The sequence below is a fragment of the Bos javanicus genome, chromosome 8, assembly GCF_032452875.1.
Source record: "Bos javanicus breed banteng chromosome 8, ARS-OSU_banteng_1.0, whole genome shotgun sequence".
In the NCBI taxonomy this organism is placed as follows: domain Eukaryota; kingdom Metazoa; phylum Chordata; class Mammalia; order Artiodactyla; family Bovidae; genus Bos; species Bos javanicus.
The window spans coordinates 90,856,246-90,878,854 of record NC_083875.1 but is presented as its reverse complement, the minus strand read 5'-3'; the positions used below and the strand labels follow the sequence as shown (position 1 = coordinate 90,878,854).

Genomic DNA, 22,609 nt, shown 5'->3' with positions numbered 1-22,609 from the left:
TAGCCCACCAGGCTCCTCTGTCCATGGAATTCTCCAGGCAAGAATACTGGAGTGGGTTGTCATCCCCTTCTCCAGGGAATGTTCTTGACCCAGGGATCGAACCTGGGTCTCCTGCATTGCAGGCAGATTCCTTACCATCTGAGCCGCCAGGGAATCCTCCCCCTCACCTGCTTAAGAGGCGTCTGCTTCCCTCCCCCTCTCTTTTGGCTCAGTCACATGACTTGCCTTGGCCAAGGAGATATTAGCAGCTATCACACTGACACTTGAAATGTGCTTTCCCAGGTGGGCTTGCCCTCTCATCCTTCTGCCGTCACCTTGAGAAGGGCTTCCCCTGGACAGCTCCTACCCCTGCAGCTTGGGGCTCCAAGCGACCCCAGCAGTGCCTCCAGACTTCCCAAAGGCTGAGTGACTACAGTGACCACCTTCCATTCCTGCAGAAAGTATAACACTAGCCCACCCAAAATCTCTCTGAGGTTCAAGGATAAAAATCTAGAACCACATGCACCTCACAGCAGAGCAGAGTTTCCTTCTCGGTTGTTCTAGAAGCTAAACCAGATGATGAGGCAAAAAAGAACTGGAACCTTTTTTTTTTTTTTTTGCTGCACTGCACAGCCTGTGGGATCTTAGTTCCTTTACTAGGGATCAAACGTAGGCACCAGGCAGTGGAAGCATAGAATCCTAACCACTGGACCATCAGGGATTTCCCTGGGACCTTAACTTCTGCTGCTTACAGTAGTTCCATTATAACAGGTCCTTTTGATTAAAAACAACCAATTTCTTAAACAGCAGGGTTTGCAATTTTTTTCTCCCAACAAACCCATGAAAGAGAAAACTCAGACCAGAACCTAATTAAATCTCTTGACAGTTACCGGGAGTTATGACACGGAACTCAAGTTTATGGCCAGAGAACCCCCTACTCTGATGAACACACATGGTGAGTCTTCCCCTCCACACTGGCAGTGCTGTGAGAATGTTTTTCAAGTGGAACTGGAGCTGTTGATCCCCTCACTCAGGAGTAGCAGGAGCCCCATTCTGTCTACTCTAATCAGTGGCAACAGTGAAAAAACCTGCATGCACAAAATCTGGGCATCTGGAGAATGTAGAAATAGAAGCTTTCCACCTAATGATGATAAACTGCACTGTTAGGTTAATAATCAGCTTGCAAACCCTACTATTATATTAGGTAATAGAGGTTCAATACATATGTTCTTTAAAAATCTTACATAAATCACTCTTCTATAATCACATCTCATTCTAAATGAACCAAAGCGCTGTTTAAAGAAATGCTACGGTGAAATTTTTCATATACCCCCCAAAATCACTCTGGTATCTGTTATGGAAATTTTCTATAGTGGGTATTCCTAAAGCATGGTATCCTTGGGGTTCTTCCCCTACAGAGCAGCATCTCTACAGGGTTGCATCCATGTCACAATGACAACAATAATGTTAAAACGCTTTACATCACTCTTTATTTCAAAAGTGCTTTACTAACATAGACTAGTCTTTACAACATTCAAGGGAGGTAGATAAGTATTACACCACTTTCACAGATGGAGAAACCGAGGCAGAGATTAGTAAGTTGTGTTGAAGGGCATAACATATGGCACAATTAGGAAAAGAATTTGTTGCAGTCATGAATCACCAGTGACCTTTCCCGAGACATCTGAGTTCCACCAACACAGAAGTAGCGGATGCCGCAAGGAAGCAGATGGTCGATATTATGGCTAGTCTAAGGCTACACACTTCACCTTGTTGATACCACATGTTCAATATGCTGGGTGTTGGCAAGTATCTCCCTCACACACATTCTCAGGTGACTCCAACTCTAAAACAGGGGTCAGCACAGACTGTTGTGGGTGCAGAAGGAGGGGCTGCAGAAACAGGGCTGGGAAGGCAGAAGACAGAAAAGGGCAAGGAAGAACAAGAGGACCAGCTGGGAAACAGCCCAGCGGAAAGGAAAGCTGCAGCAGAAAAGAAGTGCTATTGCATTTGAACAGCTTGGACATCTAGAGATGCTATTAAGAGAGTAATTCTTTGCAATGACATTACAGAGTCACTCTTCATGGCTTTGCCAAATATAATTATCAGGTCCTTCTGACATTCCCGGGAGGCAGAACCATTCCTCTCCCCTGGTCCAGACCAAGTGCTGATGTAATTGACCTGACACTGCAGAAGCTGTTGACAACTCAAATACACTGCCCCACCATGCCTCTTTCCTTCTGTTGGCTCTTGTCTTAAAAAAATAAAATAAAATAAAAACAATGTATTTTAAGATTCTCCCTGAAAAGTTCCTAAAATATTTCCTAATTTTTAATGCATAATAAGGTAGGATTCTATGTTTGATTATTGTAAAGGGGCTGTAATAGGCATACGTGGGAATTAGCCTCTCAGTCAGTGCGTCTTTACACAACAAGGGACGCTTAAAAAATACCCTGAAATTTGTAGGTGCCAACTAGGAGAGAACTGAAGCCCAAGATAAAAGAAATCAGTTGACCCTTGAACAACACAGGTTTGAACTGCGCAGGTTCACTCATGCTCAAATTGTTTTCAATATTTGGGTACCATAGTACGACACCATCTGCGGTTGGTTGAATCCCCAGATGCAGAATTGCAGATACAGAGAGCTGACTGTAAAGTTATAGGCGGATTTTCCACAGCTAGGGTGTGTTGGTGGCCTTAGCCCCCCAGTTGTTAAGGGTCAACGATAGTCTTTCCTGACCTTTCAAGTGTGAAGCCTTTATAAGAGACAGTGACTGATACACCACTAGCTGCAGTGGAGGTCCTGATGGCAGAGACAGCACCAAGTGAGTCAGGTGATGAGGACCCAGCGAGGAGGGGTTAAAACGTCAGCTGAACAGGTGCAAGGAGCAGCACAGGCAGCCCAAGTGGCAGAAGTCAGAGCAAAGAGGCGCCAGCCAAAGAGGAGGTGAGAGGAGGAGCTGGTGTTCCAGGCTGAGCGGCAGCAACTGCACTAGTTTGCATCCAGGCTTCCCCTAGGACATTGTCAGCCAGACGCATCTTTGCTTTGTTTCAATCAACATCATTCTTTCAGGCATCGACTTCAAAACCCTAGTCATCCACTTCAACAATAGAAATCTACCAAGCCTGAGTGATGCCTCTCCCGCCCTTCACATTGGTCTCCCTCATTTTGCACTACAGCCTCCTCTAGGTCCTCCTATCATCTCATCCTAACTAGAGCCAAGCCCTCCTACCTTGTTTTCTGGACTCGTCTTCTCTAAACTCAGTTCCATCTTCTAATCTTCCTCCTGGAGCACCGTTTTGATCACATTACTGCCGAATTTGGAAATTACTCCACGTCCTCCCAATTACATGTCTCCTTGCACAAATCTTCATCAGGGTCTTACATCTAGTGAATTTGCTCTCCTTTCTGAATCTCCACCTACCAAAATACCAACTCTAAAGATTTAGCTCAAATGCTAACTCCTCCAGGCGGCTTTCCTTCAAGCTTCTTCACTCTCTGCTGCTGCTAAGTCACTTCAGTCGTGTCTGACTCTGTGTGACCCCATAGACGGCAGCCTACAAGGCTCTCCTGCCCCTGGGATTCTCCAGGCAAGAACACTGGAGTGGGTTGCCATTTCCTTCTCCAATGCATGAAAGTGAAAAACTGAAAGTGAAGTTGCTCAGTCATGTCTGACTCTTAGCGACCCCATGGACTGCAGCCTACCAGGCTCCTCCATCCATAGGATTTTCCAGGCAAGAGTACTGGAATGGGGTACCATTGCCTTCTCCGTCTTCACTCTCTGCTGAGCTACAAATGCTCTAGAAGACGTGCACTGATCAAATACACGACAGCTGTGTACAAGCTCTCCTACTGGGCTATGTCCATGATTCGGCAGGGCGGGGGATGTATTAGTGGTCATCTGTCAATTCTCTACAGCACCTGCCAAGAGATGTTTATTGCATTTCCACCTCAGGTAAAGAACTGCTCAAAAGTGGAATGCATCGGGATATACCTGTTCATAAGTGGAGACATTACCAGTAAGCTGTAGATGTCATCTGGCTCTCAGGATAAAGGAAATCCATGACAGAGCTTTTGAGGGATGGGGTGGGAGCAGGCAGGTGGAGCTATTTGTTTTCAAGTCAAGAGACCTAGCACTGAGGTCCTGTTTTGCCATTCACTAGCTTTCAGCCTGGTGCAAGTGTTTCTTCTGAGCATCATTTCCTCACTGCTGCTGGACTTCACTGGATTAAGGACCAAATGATACACGTTTGTGAACTCTACACCAGTGGGTCTCAGTCTCAATTGGGCATCATCATCCTTTGCAAAATCCCAAAATATAGAAGACCAGGCCTCAAACCAGGAAAACTGAATCTCCTGGGAATGGAACCCATTGAGACAAATTTTTTATAAAACACTGTTTCTAATGCAACTCAAGGCTGAAAACTGTTATAAACTCATAAATACCATTAACAGTAGAACACGTGCTTTAGCCTGCTGGTTTAATTATCCTTTATTTGTTCAGTTAGGAATTAGTTCGATGCTTTTACAGTTCCATTATATGTGTGAGCTCTTTTTGTGTTGTTCCACATTGTTATTTGTGTGACTAGGTGGCAAATTCTGAAAGAATAATAATATATGGCATAATGCTGTATACAAAAATGTACCTAACCCAATGGTGGTGCTTTTTTTTTTTTTTTTAAAGACAAGGGTCCTCTAAAACCTTGCTGCACAGAATCATGGTGATCAGACAAGCAGAACTGACATAACCTGGGAACTTGCAAGAAATGCACAGTCTCAAGCCCCATGCCAGAATCGGCATGTTAAGGAGATTTTCAGGTGGACCAATAGATGAAGCAAATCACACTTTTGTCAGTTCACATCTGTGTTGAGGACCTGCCATTCTCTGGCCTAATCTGTCTCCCATAAATCCATGAAGCTTGAGACTTTTTCCAGATGCTACTTCTCTAAAGGGTCCATTTGGAAAAAAAAGTAAGAACACAAATCCTTACAAAAGCATCCTTCCTTTGAAAGAAGACTAGTCTTCATGGGTTCCCTTTAATAACTGGTTCCTCTAAGGTATTTAAAATATGATCAGTGCATATAATAAATTGATATCCATTTAAGTTTTATGCAGTGCATATGCATATATGAGTACATATGTACTTTACTGAATTTACAGACCCTGAGAGCCAAATTCCAAAATTATGAAAGGAAGCTTAGCCACTGTATAAACTCTCCCCGTTGACTCACGTCCTACGGACAATTATGATGTTAGCAGCCGTCGTCCAAGACTGTGCAGACCACACCGTAGTCAAGGAGTTGGTCTGATCATTATCTAGACCAACTCCCTTGTTTTAGAGACAGGAAACACCACGGCCAAAGACTAAATGGAGTTACCCAAGGTCACATAGCACCTGAGCCGGAGCCAAGCTCAGAATTCAAGCTCTGACTCCTAGTCCTACACTACCTACATAGCCTCTGTCACACATACTCCTCCTTCCCCGACACACAGTCTCGAAGTTTCATTCTCAGACTCTGCTGACCTGCCATGGCACTTGAGTGTCACTTAGCTTCTCCCAACTACTGCTATGCCAAGGCTGTTTTTCACACTAGGCTACAGGAGAAGTTATATCACAGCTCAGTCAAAATATCCATTTATCAATCCATATTTCCAAATCTATTGGTAATGGATTCTGAAAAAGCTCAATACCAACTGTGTAATGCTTATGGAGCATTACTATCAGCCAGCACCAGGAGTACAGCAAGGGAAGGGTCTTTCCTTAGGTGGCTAAAGATTAAAACTAAGGGCAAGCATGAACTCAGTAGTACAAAGTTGGGAGGAACCTACAGCAGGAAGGCAAAAACTGGAGCACAGTGAGGGAAGCAGCACCTTTAAAAAACATACACAGTGTAACTATAAAATTGCAAGTCTTGTCTTTTAATAAAATAAGAAATAAGCATGACAGAATGTAGAACTCTAAACGAACATTTCTCTCTCAAAGTAACCACATCCTTAGTTCCAACAAAGCTACCATTGTTGGAGACATTATCTGGAACTCTTCTTTGAGTAAAGGGGAAAAAAAAGCAGTCTATGAGCCACATTAGAAAATAACCTTCCATATGTCGGGCTGTTTAAAAACGGAAAATCCACACTCAGAAGATGACACAGAAAAACTGAAAAGTGTGCTGTAGCTCTTGTGGAGGTTCCCGAAAGACCTCTAGCAAACTCTGAGCAACAGCATCACCGCTGGAGAAACGTGTATCCTCCCAAGACAGCCGCTTTCAATGGGAGGGCATTCATTTGGATATAAAAGGTCTGCTGTTTAAAAAAAAAAAAAAAAGACCCATAAAACCCAGCCACACTCCCTTTATAGTCACACTTGCATTTGATTAAAAAAATACAACAACAACACTCACACATGGTTCTTGTATGAATTCTAATTAAGAGACATTACATTCAGAAGGATAGCACTCAAAGTGATAATTTTCAGAAAACTCTAACAGCTTCTTTACCACTGAAGGGGTACACAGGGTGCAGCTGTTTACCTGAATGTATTCTTAAGTGTCTACTACCACTCTAATTTTCCTAGTTCGTAGCTCTGTTACAGGTTACTGACCGCAAGTTCATGTTCCAGACTTTCTTTGCCAACACACATTAATTACAAGGGGGCCATCCCCACAGTCTTTTAGGGTGAATTGGGAAAGGGCCGGTTAAATGAGGAAACAGGCCACTCCTTGGTAAAAGTTTGCAGTTTTCTTTCCCAATACATCTTCTTTTTATTGAGAACTTCCATTTTTATCCTGTGTTCCTCCTCTGCCATCTCACACTCTCGCTCTATCTGCTGGATTTTGGCCACATGCACCTCATTCATTTGTATCAGCTGCAGTTGTAAGATGGACATTTGTTGATGGTGTTCTTCCTCATGCATCTTTTTTAAAGCACCTTCCTGAGAGGTTTTGCTCCTGTAGTTTTTATTGGCTGTTATTCTGACAGCTGAACACGAGGGTTCAGGTTGAGAGGTCCCCTCACATACTGGAAAATGTATGAACTCTTTCTCATCATCGCACAGTTCTCTATTTGAAACAGCAAATGATTCTGAAAAACAGTAGCAGAAAACATATGTTCAAAGATCTTACAGGCAGAGAGTAAATCAATCCTATTTCAAATGACAGGGTCCCCCATGGCAGGATGACTTGAGACAGCATCTGCTCTGGTCTGCATGTCCACAGGTACCCCTGTCACTCCTGACTTTAAAAAAAAAACAAAACCATACATCGAAAGCAATTTTCCCTTAAGAAAGTAACAATAATAGGTTTCATCATGTCATTTCTGACACTGCGAACTATGAGAAAAGTGGTCCGAGACTGTGCTTATCAAGGACTGGAGACCTGGGTATGTGGATGTAAGTTCTAAAATGAAATGTGCACAACCCCCAGTGAGCAGAAGACCACAGTACGAAGCCAGTGGTCGGTTTGCAGATTAAGAAGTTCTCCCTTGGTCTGATCTCCCTCTCTGATTCTCATTCAGCCATGAACACTGAAGTTCAATTTCCACAAGGGCACCATTGTTGGGGGTCCTGTTCACAGGTCTTAACCCTTACCCTGGATAGGATCTCACAAAGGTTCTTCCTAGAAAGATGAGCCTACACTCCCTGGCTTAACTTCCTCAGACTTTTCTTCAGTCTCCTACATTTGGCTGTTCCCTCTAGCGCTGCCATCTGGGGGTCAATATTCATATCCTACAGACAATTTCTGACATCCCTTTTATGAAACTTCTCCCTAGCACTTGACAATCCTTCTTGACATTTGTTTTCCCCTATTAGCTTCTGAACCATTGCTTTCTCCTAAGTTTCCTCTCTGATTGCTCTTTCTTCTCTTTTCTGGATCACACTTAAATGTTTCCCTGGGGTTCCTATCTCTGGCTCTGTTTTCCATCCACCCTAAGTAACCCTCATAATCTAATTCTAACCTTCCTTTATCTTCCTTGACTTACTCTTCAAAATCCCAGGTATCCTCCAATTCTACCACAATCTTTATTTTCTCCCATAATGCTGTCTCACTGCTCCTTCAGCCTACAGTTGGGCTCACTAATTGTCCCCAGACCCTCACTCAAACACACATTCTTACTCTAGTTTCCCTTCCAACCTCCTCCCTAACCCCTACTTCATTCAGGATCAATGCTACTTGCTCTGTGAAACCTCAGCCCTCTCCTTTTCTCTTCTGTTATAGAACTTAACACATCCTAGTATTGTCTGAGGACTGTGACTTATTCATTTCTTTTATCCTTGGGCACCAATTATTTTGCTTGGTACCTAGCGGATGCCTAGCGCTGAAGCTTTGAACAGAAGGGAACAGAGCTTATGGATACAAAAGGTTGCCACATTCGGTGGTGCCATGTTTGCCCTAGTATTTTTATAGGTCAATGATATGAGTATCAGTTAGGGAGTTTCCATAAGGAAACCACTAACACCACTAACCCATGATTCCATGTGGTAGGACTGGATTCTAGCTCTGACTCCAGTGCTTTCTTGGGACGCTTTATATTTCCGGTAATGAGAGTCCTCTCCTTGGAGAAAAATAACATCAATTTATTAACAGAGTTGATTACATTAGTACGTCCACTCCATTATTCCAGAAGATGGGATGCCGGGAATGTTAATGGCTACTGGGGGAAACCTAACTCGTAACACTCTGTTAATAAAAGGAAAATGGCTGCTGTTTAGATGATTTCACTCTAAGGGGTTAGGTAACAACCATAACTAGTCCCTAATTAAGCTTAAAGAAAAGGTAAAAAAAAATCTTACTTTTGAAAGGGAAGGTTAAAAGGACTCCTGCATCATCCAGAGATAATGAAAATGTCTCCCTAGGAGTCTTCCCAACTCCAGCGGCTACAGCTTCAATTAGATGTCCTTCCCTCATGCTCCCACTGCCTCCGGAGCCTACCTCTGGCAGAGCACTTGTTAAAACTGGCGGTTTAACTACCTCCCCTTCAGGTCTCTGAGCACTTTGAAGACAGACACTGCCTCTAATTCATCCTCCTGGAGGACCCAGCTCAGGGCCTGACACACTGCTGGGCTTGTAAGAAATGTGTGCGGGATGAACTGGCTGCAGAGGGTCACATCGCTCTCAACACGGCACAACTGTGAAGAAAGAATAGCATTCTGAGTGCAGAGCCAAGGCGCAGGACAAAGGAGTGGGGACGGCTGAGCACCGAGAATGGGGTCCCTCAGATGGGATCAAATGCAAAGAGGATTACCTCATCTGTTTCCTTTCGAGTCTCAGATCTGAAACTGTCTTCAAAGAAGACTGGACACATTAGACGTTTTTTGGTACCTTTAGCCTCTTCTCTCTTTGATTTCATTCCAGAGGACAGTTCTGGATACTCCTCTGAGCTTTTAAAAAGTCCATGCCCTGACAATGCTACTCATCTCTCCCAATTTCTAAATGCTTATTTTTCTCTCAATAAGTCTTGGCTTTAGAGGCCTTTTGATGATGACTATGATGACAGCAATACCATTTTCTGAGCAGCTAACCAGGCACTAGGCTAGTGCTTTGCAGCATTATCTCATTCAATCCTTACAACAACCCTCTGAGAGAGGTGTTTTTATTTTTTATTTCATTTTTGGTCACACCCCATGGCATGTGGGACCTTAGCTTCCCGACCATGGATGGAACCTGTGCCCCTGCACTGGAAGATGGAGTCTTAACCAGTGGACCACCAGGGAAGTCCTTGCTGCCGCTGCTGCTGCTAAGTCACTTCAGTCGTGTCCGACTCTGTGTGACCCCATACACGGCAGCCCACCAGGCTCCCCCGTCCCTGGGATTCTCCAGGCAAGAAAACCGGAGTGGGTTGCCATTTCCTTCTCCAATGGATGAAAGTGAAAAGTGAAAGGTAAGTTGCTTAGTCGTGTCCGACTCTCAGCAACCCCATGGACTGCAGCCTACCAAGCTCCTCAGTCCAGGGGATTTTCCAGGCAAGAGTACTGGAGTGGGGTGCCACCGCCTTCTCCGGGGAAGTCCTTGAGGGAGGTACTATTATAGAAAACCAAACACAATAAGCTAAAGTCACTTGGCTAGTTGAAAGAACCAGGACTCCAATCCAGGTCTGCCTGACTCTAAAACACAAGCTCAACTATTACAACGCCCACCCTCTCATTATATCACCTGCTCAGCTGGTTACTTACATATCTTGAAATGCAGTCTTCAGGTTGTATCCACTACAAAACCATTGATTATTAAGACTATGGGTATATATTTCAAATTTTGACCTCCAAATTTCTCTCTTGACTTATGAACATGAACACAGTATGTTTATGTCTGGGAACAGATAAATGAGTCTACTTTAAAATTAATTTTTTTTAGTTTAAAAGTGTGCATATTTTAAATTTAAAAAGCCAGATCTCTCAAGACTCTGCTAGAAGCTGTTGCTTAAAACTAGAGAAGCCCGATGGAGTAGTTAATTAACTTTCACACAAATATTAGCTCCAATGATTGGAAGCTAGTGTTCAGATGGGGAGAGTCTCCTCTTAATTGGAAAAAGACTCTCCTGGGAATGGCAACCTGCTACAAACACACACCATGTAATCTCTCTCCCAGGTAAAACAAAGCCACCTGAAGTAGAAAACAACTCGATCGTGTGCAAAACGGGTAAGAAGGCCTAAAGTGTTTCCTGGGAGCAGAGAACACAGTCAAGGGGTGTTCTTCCACTTGGGCAATTTGAGTAAGTTTAATTTCATCAGGAAAACCAATGAAGGCAGTCAAAGGATGGGAAGGAAACTATGTACAGGCTAAAACTCAGCCCTTCTCAGCAGAAAAAATGGAAACAGGACTGACAGGGAATATGGATAAATAAGATGCTGGGGATATACACTACAGAATATTATACATCAACTAAAAGAAACAAGTTAGATTTACTCACCATGGTGGGGATAGATCTTTAAAACATTCTAAGTGAAAAAAGGTAAGAGAAAAAGGAATGGCATTTATAGCATGATTTTTAATCTATTTTTAAAAACTAAATTTTAGTTTTTAGTTAAATATTTTAGTTAAATATTAAAACTAAAATTTTAATATTTGCAAAAAATAAAATATACACACACAACACCAATGCATGCTTTCAAAAACACATGAGAGAATATACAACACGTTAGAATGATTAGAGTTCAGGAGAAAAGAGTGAAAGTGGTGAATGGGGATTAAAAAAAGGAAAAAAATAATGCTGATTTTTGTATAAGTAATAATACACAAAAAAGGACTTTTCCAGCCCTTTATATATCTAATGTGTCATGACTAGAAATAAAAATCAGCTCCCTGTACTGGAGTTCCTACCCCAAAAGAAGAGGATTAAACTAAAAAGACTAATACTGGAATTTATTAAGAAATGTTTGATAGGTTGGCATGCCTATGTCTGCATTACTGGAGTATAGCTGTATAGTAGAGAACTAACAGCATATGAATTAAATGTAAGTTCTCTCAAGATACTTGAGTCCTATCTGAAAGCTTAGTTTTCCTACGTGCATCTGACATTTGGCCATTCTACCCTCATTACTTTGCCAACAAAAGTCCGTCTGGTCAAGGCTATGGTTTTTCCAGTGGTCATGTATGGATGAGAGTTGGACTATGAAGAAAGCTGAGCGCTGAAGAATTGATGCTTTTGAACTGTGGTGTTGCAGAAGACTCTTGAGAGTCCCTTGGACTGCAAGGAGATCCAACCAGTCCATTCTGAAGGAGATCAGCCTTGGGGTTTCTTTGGAAGGAATGATGCTAAAGCTGAAACTCCAGTACTTTGGCCACCTCATGCCAAGAGTTGACTCATTGGAAAAGACTCTGATGCTGGGAGGGATTGGGGGCAGGAGGAGAAGGGGATGACAGAGGATGAGATGGCTGGATGGCATCACTGACTCGATGGACGTGAGTCTGAGTGAACTCCGGGAGTTGGTGATGGACAGGGAGGCCTGGCGTGCTGCGATTCATGGGGTCACAAAGAGTTGGACACGACTGAGTGACTGAACTGAACTGATCACCCAGCAAATTTTGTCGACTCCCCTAGTTTGTTTGTAAACCTGTTCCCCAAAGATTATGGAAGTTAAGTATCGAAGCCAAATTATCACATATCATAAATCTACAGGGTATAAATTCCTTTATTATATTTAAGGAGAAAACACCCGTTTTTTACAAATACGTTCCTAAGTATTAAGTTTTAAGGCCAGTGCATTCAAATACAGATATACATTTCATGAAAGTTATTAACAAAGCTAAGAACATGCAAGGGACGGTGATCAAGATGACACAGTTGAAGACATCTCACATAAGAAATAGTTGGTGGGAGGCCTCTAGGGGAATGTGTTAGGCTCCTTTGTTTAAACTCCAACAAATCTTTGAGCAACTAATTCTGTCACAGGCACTGTATAAGGTGTTAGGACAGTGCTGTCCGACAGAAATATGAGTTACGTATGCCATTAAAATTTCTTCTCATAACCACATTAAAGAAATAAAAAGAGGCGAAATTAATTTTAGTAACATATTTTTAATCCAACAGATCTAAAGTATTATCATTTCAACATTCAATCAATATAAATGTTATGAGTAAGACTTTACATTCTGTTTTTTGGTACTAAATCTCTGAGATATAGTGCATACATTTATAGCACCTCTCAATTCAGTCTCCCTACATTTCAAGTGCTTACCAGCCTCACATGGCTTGTGGCTGCTATACTGGACAGCACAGTAGAGACAGAGAGACAGGAGACAAACTTAGCAGAGATACTAACTAAACACACACACACACACAGAGTCCATGGGCCAAAAGACACACGAAAGAAGAAGAGCCATAACTCTATAGCAGGTTCTCAACCTTTTCCCCAGCAAGACCCAGAAACAATGATTAACAATTCCAGCTTTCTTTCTCTTTCTTAAAAGTAAGTTGAAATGCAAAATGGGTAAGGTAACCTCAAAGCTGTTTTAATGTATGGAAAGAGTTTCAGTACCTTAACTACTAGAGAATACAAATTATTTTGGACCCAGTTCCCAACTGACAAAGCAACACACTTCTCCATCACCCTCCAGATCTGACCTGGAAACAGGAACCAGACAGCATATGGCTGTACCTTAAGAACCATCAGCAAAAAGTCTCATGCACCATATATGTACACACAGCCAATTTAAAGAAAATCTCTTTACAAGTGAGTCTCTAGAAAACATCACTACAGGAAGGACACTGAGAATCCACATTTATTCCCTTCTTGTTGAAAATTTAGAAATTGTGTTTATGAGTAAATAAGTTATATCCTTTCCTCTAAAAAGCAAGAGGAAAAAAATCTGTAAGAATAGACTTTCTAGTTCCTACTCAAGAATTTGAAAATGGGGAAATAAGACTGTCCCCTTAGAAGAAGCTGATGAAATCAATACACAACCATCCAGACTGGAGATCTGCAAAGTGAACTGCACGCAGTCCACACCAGCATCTTCCTCAGCAACATCTCTCAGGGAATATAAGCAATTTGAAAAGCAGCCCTGCTGATTCACCTCCCCCAGCACCATTCCTTTCACTGCCTCACAGACACAGAATCACCCAAGGCCAGCATAATGGACAGGAACTCGCTGAAGCTGTAAACATCTCCAAGGCAAGGACACTGTCAATTAGCAGCGGACCCCACTTTAGCACAGAAGCAGCAATAAGGATGGAGGAGAGAGAGCTGGCAGTGTCCATATTAACACTGGAAGCTTCCCTACCTGGGGAACTCAAGAATCAACTTAAACAGAGATCCTACCCTGAGAAACAACACATGAGTTGCCTGACATTCAACTGGCTTCCTAGATTTTACCTTGGCCAAATGATCAGAAAACAAACATTTGATCGTAATTAAGCTTCCCAGGATGATCTGCCGACAGGAAAAAAAAAAGTGCTAATCAGAAACATGTTATTATCTTTTCCACTCTACATGAATAACATTCTTGGTTTTAAACAGTTTCTTGTGACTTTTAATTAACCAGTCTCTCAGAGCTTCAATTTACTCTCGGGACACTAATAAGTGAATTTCTCATCCTGCAAGCCAAAAGTTGGATTTTTCCAGGCAAATCCTTGCTGTCTGGGTCCTTGGAGGGCCTTTTGAGCAGCCTTCTGGCTTTCCCAGAAATCTTCCTCTGCATCAAGGTATATTTTCTGCAAACTTCCATGAATCTTTACATAAACTGATCTTTCCTATCTTAAAAGAGGCAGAAATTACTGATACTTTGTCTATATGCATTCTCACCCTCCCCTTGCCTGGAGAAATTTCAATAGCCCCTTAATTCCAACTTTTTAAAGCCATGACCCACTACTGTTACAGTCTTAATTATGTGACATTCTTTTACTTCCCTAAGAATTACGTATATTTTTCTCTTTTCAAAAATGAATTTTTTCCAGAACGTCTCATGTTTCCTGGAGTACACAAACCAAAACTATAGATCACAATGTTATAATAGGTAGAAATGCTAGTTTTTAACTTGGGTGACTGCTAAATGGGTGTTTGGTATATTCGCCTCTGTACTTTTGGTAACTTTGAAATAGTTCACTTTCTTATCGTGGCCTTTTGAGGAACTTAATGTGGTGCTTTGCACACAACAGTCCTCAAAAACTACTTTTGAAAGATAAAAAATATGATTGACTGAAATGAGTATGAATCCTCAAAGTCTCTTTAATATATAAAATAGAGATAAGCAACTAAGGTACTTCATTCATAACTATATTGATGCAGCCCCTTATTTTCCCCTCTTAGGTGATAATAGTGATTACTGAGACCTCTCTAAGAGATAGCACAAGGAGAGAAGAGCTTCTGTTTTTATGGACAACATGACTTGAATGTCCTATCTAATCCAGAAATTCTGAACTAAGAAAGTCAAGTCTGATAGGAAAGTTATTATTTTTTTTTCTAAGCTCCGTGGAAATGAAGGACTTGAACACTGAATTGTCAAACGGCTACCCGAGGGGAAGGTGCAAGCGGGCGGCACGCACGATACCTTGGGCAGCGGCCTCAGCATGGTACTCGGGCTCCTCCTCGGGAGGGCTCTGCAGGAAATACAGTTGCTCCGGCAGCATGCTGGCAATCTTCTCCTTCCCCAGGACGTGGGTGCTCAGAAGCGGGCTGACGCTGCGCTTCACTTTCTCTCTCCTCTCGTGGGCCATAATCTTTTTGGTCCGAGCCTTGATGTTCTCCCAGCACTTCTTCAGCTGTTTGAAATCCCGCAGCGACACGCTGGGCTGGGAGTTGTACTCGTGGGCAAGCGCCTGCCAGGTGCGCTGCTTGAGGGCAATAGTTCGCGCATCACTTTTCTTACATTCCAGCACATACTTGTACTTTTCTACTAACGCCAGCAGGATGCTCTTTTCCAATTCTGAGAAGTATTTGGCAGGTTTTATGATTTCGTTGTTTTGCATTTTCCACTGTGTTTCTCCTGGCTGTTAGCTATCCTGGAACAAGAAGTTTGAAACAATCATTATCAACTCCAGCTATAAAGGCATCAGCTAATCACTGAAGCTCCATCCCTGACTTGATTCCCTTGTCTGAAATACAGCACTTTCCTCCCCTCTTTAATACTGAGTTGTGATATTCTCAAGAAAACATTCAGAAGTTTACCAGGAATGGGGTTTTAACTTAAGAATAGATTTTCAAGTGGGGGTTCCCTGGTGCCTCAGATGGTAAAGAATCTATCTGCCTGCAATGCAGAAGCAGGTCAATCCCTAGGTCGGGGGGATCCCCTGGAGACAGGAATGGCTACCCACTCCAGTAGAACCTTCGCTGCACTTCTTGGCTATTTTGTGGTTACCTGGTTATTGTGTTTAGTCGTGTCTGACGCTTTTCCATCCCATGGACTGTAGCCCACCAGGCTCCTCTGTCCCTGGGATTCTCCAGGCAAGAATACTAGAGTGGATTGCCATCTCCTTCTCCAGGGGATTTTCCCTGCCCAGGGGTTGAACCCACACATCCCACTAGGCAGGCAGGTTCTTTACCTCTGAACCACCAGTGAAGCCTGATTATGTGGTGCATGCATGTGTGTTCAGTTGCTTCAGTCATGCCCGACTCTTTTTGACCCCATGGGCGTTAGCCCACCAGGCTCCTCTGTCCAAGGGATTCTCCAGACAAGAATATTGGAGTGGGTTGCCATGCCCTCCTCCAGGGGATCTTCCCAACCCAGGGATCGAACCCGCATCTCCTGTGTCTCCGGCATTGCAGGTGGATTTTTTTTTACCGTTGAGCCACTGAGGAAGGCCCTATGTGGTACAGAACAGCCAAAAAAAAGAAAAGCTGAACATCTATGTGGAACTCTATTGTGTTAATTTGTTTCTATCACTCACCTAAAGCCAGACATCCTGGGATGTGAAGTCAAGTGGGCCTTAGAAAGCATCACTACGAACAAAGCTAGTGGAGGTGATGGGATTCCACTTGAGCTATTTCAAATCCTGAAAGATGATGCTGTGAAAGTGCTGCACTAAATATGCCAGCAAATCTGGAAAACTCAGTAGTGGCCACAGGACTGGAAAAGGTCAGTTTTCATTCCAATCCCAAAGAAAGGCAATGCCAAAGAATGCTCAAACTACTGCACAATTGCACTCATCTCACACGCTAGTAAAGTAATGCTCAAAATTCTCCAAACCAGACTTCAGCAATACGTGAACCGTGAACTTCCAGATGTTCAAGCTGGTTTAAGAAAAGGCAGAGAAACAAGAGATCAAATTGCCAACATCCGTTGAATCATGGAAAAAGCAAGAGATTTCCAGAAAAACATCTATTTCTGCTTTATTGACTATGCCAAAGCCTTCCACTGTGTGGATCACAACAAACTGTGGAAAATTCTGAAAGAGATGGGAATACCAGACCACCTGACCTGCCTCTTGAGAAACCTATATGCAGGTCAGGAAGCAACAGTTAGAACCGGACATGGAACAACAGACTGGTTCCAAATAGAAAAAGGAGTCCGTCGAGGCTGTATATTGTCACCCTGTTTATTTAACTTATATGCAGAGTACATCATGAGAAATGCTGGGCTGGAAGAAGCACAAGCTGGAATTAAGATTGCCGGGAGAAGTATCAATCACCTCAGATATGCAGATGACACCACCCTTATGGCAGAAAGTGAAGAGGAACTAAAAGGCCTCTTGATGAAAGTGAAAGTGGAGAGTGAAAAAGTTGGTTTAAAGCTCAACATTCAGAAAACTAAGATCATAGCATCCGGTCCCATGACTTCATGGGAAATAGATGGGGAAACAGTGGAAGCAGTGGCTGACTTTATTTTTTGGGGCTCCAAAATCACTGCAGATGGTGACTGCAGCCATGAAATTAAAAGATGCTTACTCCTTGGAAGGAAAGTTATGACCAACCTAGATACCATATTCAAAAGCAGAGACATTACTTTGCCAAAAAAGGTCCATCTAGTCAAGGCCATGGTTTTTCCAGTGGTCATGTATGGATGTGAGAATTAGACTGTGAAGAAAGCTGAGCACCAAAGAATTGATGCTTTTGAACTGTGGTGTTGCAGAAGACTCTTGAGAGTCCCTTGGACTGCAAGGAGATCCAACCAGTCCATCCCAAAGGAGACCAGTCCTGGGTGTTCATTGGAAGGACTGATGCTAAAGCTGAAACTCCAATACTTTGGCCACCTCATGCCAAGAGTTGACTGATTGGAAAAGACTCTGATGTTGGGAGGGATTGGGGGCAGGAGGGGAAGGGGATGACAGAGGATGAGATGGCTGGATGGCATCACTGACTTGATGGACATGGGTTTGGGTAAACTCTGGGAGTTGATGGTGGACAGGGAGGCCTGGCGTGTTGCGGTTCATGGGGTTGCAAAGAGTCAGACACGACTGAGCGACTGAACTGAACTGAAGTGAAACATTAAGGAACTGATAATTCCTCAAATTCATGGTAGGCACCTTCTGAACTACACAGGTCTCTCAAAGTTTTGTTAAGCTGAAGATAAGAGAAGGCACTGAGTGACCTAATGTAACAGATAATATAAATACTACCAAGATTGTAGAATCATCCAAAATCACCCCAGAAGATCTGACATTTCCATCACTATGTTTGTGGCTGCAGATAGGTCCATGCTCTTAGAGGAACCTCAGTTTCTTTATCTTTAAAATAAGGACTTGGAGTCTGTGATTCTTAAGCTATAAGGGCCACTTTTAAAAGTGTACAGTTCCATGTAAATAATTAATATAATTTCAGAGGTGTAAAGGCCTGAACGCTTCAAAGATTGAGTCCAATGCCCCTCTTTTTTCTTACCCCTGGACATTTCATACAAATGGAATAATCTGTGACTTGCTTCTTTCACTTTGCATAATGTTTTCAAGGTCTGTGTACATTGTGGTGCATATCAATACTTCATTCTTTGTTATTGCCAAAGGATAGTCCATTTTATAGATATAGCACAGTCTATATCCTTTACTAATTAATGAATTTTTATTTTATTTATTTTTGGCCACACCGCATGACATTGGTGCTAGCGGTAAAGAACCCACCTGCCAATGCAGGAGACGTAGAGATGCAAGTTCAATTCCTCGGTCAGGAAGATCCTCTGGAGGAGGGCATGACAACCCACTCTAATAGTCTTGCCTGGAGAGTCCCACGGACAGAGGAGCCTGGCAGACTACAGTCCATCAGGTCACAAAGAGTCGGACACAACTTAGCACACATGCCCTTATCATTATTAGAATCTATATACCATAGATGAGCATATTAAAAAGCAGAGACATTACTTTGCCAACAAAGGTCCGTCTAGTCAAGGCTATGGTTTTCCCAGTGGTCATGTATGGATGTGAGAGTTGGACTATAAAAAAAGCTGAGCACCAAAGAATTGATGCTTTTGAACTGTGGTGTTGGAGAAGACTCTTGAGAGTCCCTTGGACTGCAAGGAGATCCAACCAGTCCATCCTAAAGGAGATCAGTCCTGGGTGTTCATTGGAAGGTCTGATGTTGAAGCTGAAACTCCAATACTTTGGCCACCTGATGTGAAGAGTTAACTCATTTGAAAAGACTCTGATGCTGGGAAAGATTGAGGGCAGGACAAGAAGGGGACGACAGAGGATGAGATGGCTGGATGGCATCACTGACTCAATGGACATGAGTCTGAGTGAACTCCAGGAGTTGGTGATGGACAGGGAGGCCTGGCGTGCTGTGGTTCATGGGGTTGCATAGAGTCGGACACGACCTAGTGACTGAACTGAACCATAGATTTTTATATTTTTAATAAATGTAAAAACATGCTATACCTTTTTATATTAAAAAAATTGTATATATGTAACATACATAGTGAAAATGATTACTACAATCAAGGTAAACAACATATCTCCTCACATAGTTACCTTCTATGTGGGTGATGAGACCACCTAAAATCTAGGCTCTCATCATGTTTCCAATATTCAATACAGCATTATTAGCTATAGTCTCATTCCTGTACCTTAGATCTCCAGATTGATTCATCCCACATAACTGCACCTTGTAGCCCCTTAATCAACATCTCCCCATCTTCCCCACTCCCCACTCCAGTCCCTGGTATGCACTGTTCTACTCTCTGCCTCTGTGAGTTCGAATCACCTGGTATTCTTAGTATCATTTCACAATTATCTCTTACTCAACTATGACTCCCTAGGTCATCTTGCCATCCTCCCCAGTGCTGAGCCAGCATCTTTTACACAATAGATGCTTAATAAATGTCTTATTCCACTGAGCCTATGTGTTCTATGACCACATACTCTCCCACATCTTTTATTCACAGAAAGCTTCCTACAAAATTAATCTCTCAGATTCATCATGGCAAGAATGTCACTAAGCAACAGAGAATGCAGCAATAAAGCAAGCGGTGCATTGTCCTCTTTGTGGAAAGAGCTGATATGCCCCGTTCTCTTTATGTTCTTCAAGCCTCTGAGTTTTCAGAATAACAGACAAGTTTCAAGATACTGATGATGCAGTCCATTTAAAACTGACCAACCTGCTATGAAAAGAAATAGAAACTAACTTGAAACGAGCCGCACTGGCCAAAAATGGGACATCTGAATAACAGTGATGGGTACACTAAGATTCATCAAATTATTCTCTTGATCTTCATATTTGAAAAGTTCCACAGTTAGGGTGGAGGAGAAAGACTGTGGCTTGTAAGTTTTAAAACACTGACTTAAATTCACACCATTATACAAGTCAGCTCTTCACATACTATGCCTGGGGAGGGGTTACTGTAGTTTTTTATTTTTTAATATTTATTTGGCTGTGTTGGGTCCTAGTTGCAGTTCAGGGAATCCCCATTGCGTCAAACAGGATCTTTCGTTGCAGACTCTCTAGTTGTGGTATATGGGCTTAGTTGCTTTGAGGCACGTGAGATCTTAGTTCTCAGACTAGGGATTGAACCCGCATTCCCTGCATTGCAAGACAGATTCTTAACACTGGACCACCAGGGAAGTCCCAATTGCAGTTGAAATCTGTGAGACCTGAGTGTGGAGGGGATCTGGCCAGATCAGAGAACCTTTAAATAGAAGCCAAGGAAATGTGGGCTTAACATGAGGGCAATAGAACCTGGTCTGGGTTTCCCACCATGTACCACTTCCTCCCAAAAGTTAAGGTCAGTGTGATCAGTGTCTCCAGATACAAGGTGCCTGCCCTCACATTCATCAGAACACATCCACATCAAAAATCTAGAGCTTTAGACAAGCCAGAGGTGATTTGGCCCTGAGGTCTTGGGCAAAGAGAAATGTTTAGTTGCTAAGTCGTGTCTGACTCTGCATCCCATGGACTGTAGCTTGCCAGGCTCCTCTGTCCATGGGAGGAGAATTTATCTTTGGAGACAAGTCCTGAACCCCTAAATTACTAGGCCTATGCTTCAGCCATGTGGCTCTAATATTCCTATGATGATCCATCCAATTCAGACCCCGTCTCCCCCAGAGGTCCAAAATTAATTTTCCCCTTCATCAATACTCTTATTTCCTATAAAGTAGCGTTCCCAAACTGAAATTTATTAACACGCACTCCTTACAATATATCTCTTCCTATAGTATCTCTATCTACCAAGATGTCTGTGTTCAATTTTATGTTCTATGGTTTATGTTTTATGTTCTATAGTTTTTATTATGAAATCAATAGGTATCCCAAATGTTCTTAACCTACGCACCACACTATATGAAGCCCACCCCAACTCTTCTGCCCCCAGATGTCTACCTTCCCCCATGCCCCTCTCTTTTTAAGAATCACTGCTATGAGGATTCGGAATCTGATTCCCAAATGAAAAAGGGATTGTTTGCTATTTCATTCTATTAAAGGTAATAATATCTTATACACAATATACATTTTCTTTCTAAATAAACCTCTTTTCCTATCCTTGATTATTTCTTCAAGATAAATTCCCAGGAGAGGAACAGTTGCCAAAAAAGATAAAAAACACTCAAGACTTGTTCCATCACTATCTGTCCTTCAGAAATGGTGTACCAACTGATATTCCCACTTCATTGACTTCTGCTGTTAACATTTTTTAAAAATCTGTGTCAATTGTGGAGATGAAAAATATGTCCCTTCATTGTTTAGTGATATATGAATTGCAGCTCCCAAGCAAATAGGCCACACTCTGCCTAACAAAGTCCCTGTGATACTTAGTGGAATTGAAACTACAGGGAATTAGTTCCAAGCACTTTAATAATTCCTCCTCACACAGTGTGCAGTACCACTAACTGCCACCCGGTGGTGGAGGGCTGGTGGGGATCTAAATTCATAAAGGATCTTAACCTAAGTGTGCCCAGTTTGGTCTCTAATAAGAGCAGTAATAACAATAGCAGATAACTGTTACTGAGGCTATACTGTAAGCATGACACTATACTAACTGCTTAATATGCACTATATCATTTAATCCTCCCCAAAATAGCCCTTGAGAGCATCATTTGTTACACTGCTAAAACAAAAAAACTATGAAAGTACCAGAAGAAATTACACAACTCTCTCAAAAGCAAATATTCAGAATTACCAACACCTGGGGACCATTAATAGCCTATTAACTAGACTGTTATTTAATTACTAGTTAAGTAAATCGAAAGTTACCAATTTACTTTGCCTAATTTTGTAAAACAGCAGGCCTCCCTTGGCCATGTGGTTGCATCCTGATGGGCTATAAAAGGATTCTGGTATGAGACAGAGTACCCCAAAGGTCCCCTATGGATTTCCAACAGTCTTCTGAAGTGGGCTATACAACCCCACTAACCAATTATTATTCCTGTTTCCCAGATCAGAAAAATGAGGCTGAGTAACTTGCCTGTGGTCACACAAATAGTAAGCAGCAGAACCAGGATTTAAACCCAGGTCTGACTCCATGCCCAGGCTGCTCTCTGCTCTACTTAGCCCACTTCTTTCAGACCTAGCGACAGCCTCTAGTGCCCCTGTCGAATTACTTGTCAATTAGCAATCTGTCAGCAGGGAAAGGTCCTCGGGCAGAGCAGCCTAGGAGCTGTCTGCCCATCTCCATTTGTTGGCTCCCCACTCCCCCTTTCTTTCAAACCTAGGGTCCCCAGTCCCCCACCCCCACCCAGGTGCCCTGCTCTCACTCTAACCAGGGAACTGAAATAGTGTCCACTGTTGATCTGCTAAGAATGTGTGTCTGAAAAGTAACTGTAGCAATAAAATGGAGCTTTAAAATGGT

General features: G+C 42.6%; 1 protein-coding gene across 4 annotated transcripts in view; it reads right to left on the bottom strand.

The window, feature by feature from the left end:
- Positions 1–1,446: 1,446 nt before the first annotated feature.
- The window catches only part of MSANTD3 (Myb/SANT DNA binding domain containing 3), a 37,880-nt gene continuing 16,717 nt past the window's right edge, over positions 1,447–22,609 (bottom strand). For 3 of the 4 annotated variants that reach the window (XM_061426342.1, XM_061426343.1, XM_061426344.1), the window contains 2 exons: positions 14,960–15,410; positions 1,447–7,058 (listed from right to left, as the gene is read on the bottom strand). In XM_061426342.1, the coding sequence (XP_061282326.1) occupies positions 6,649–7,058; positions 14,960–15,377 (828 nt within the window). In that variant the 5' untranslated portion in view covers positions 15,378–15,410 and the 3' untranslated portion in view covers positions 1,447–6,648. Of the gene's footprint in view, positions 7,059–14,959; positions 15,411–18,458; positions 20,531–22,609 lie in introns of those variants that run through there. The other variant, XM_061426345.1, reaches the window with a different exon arrangement.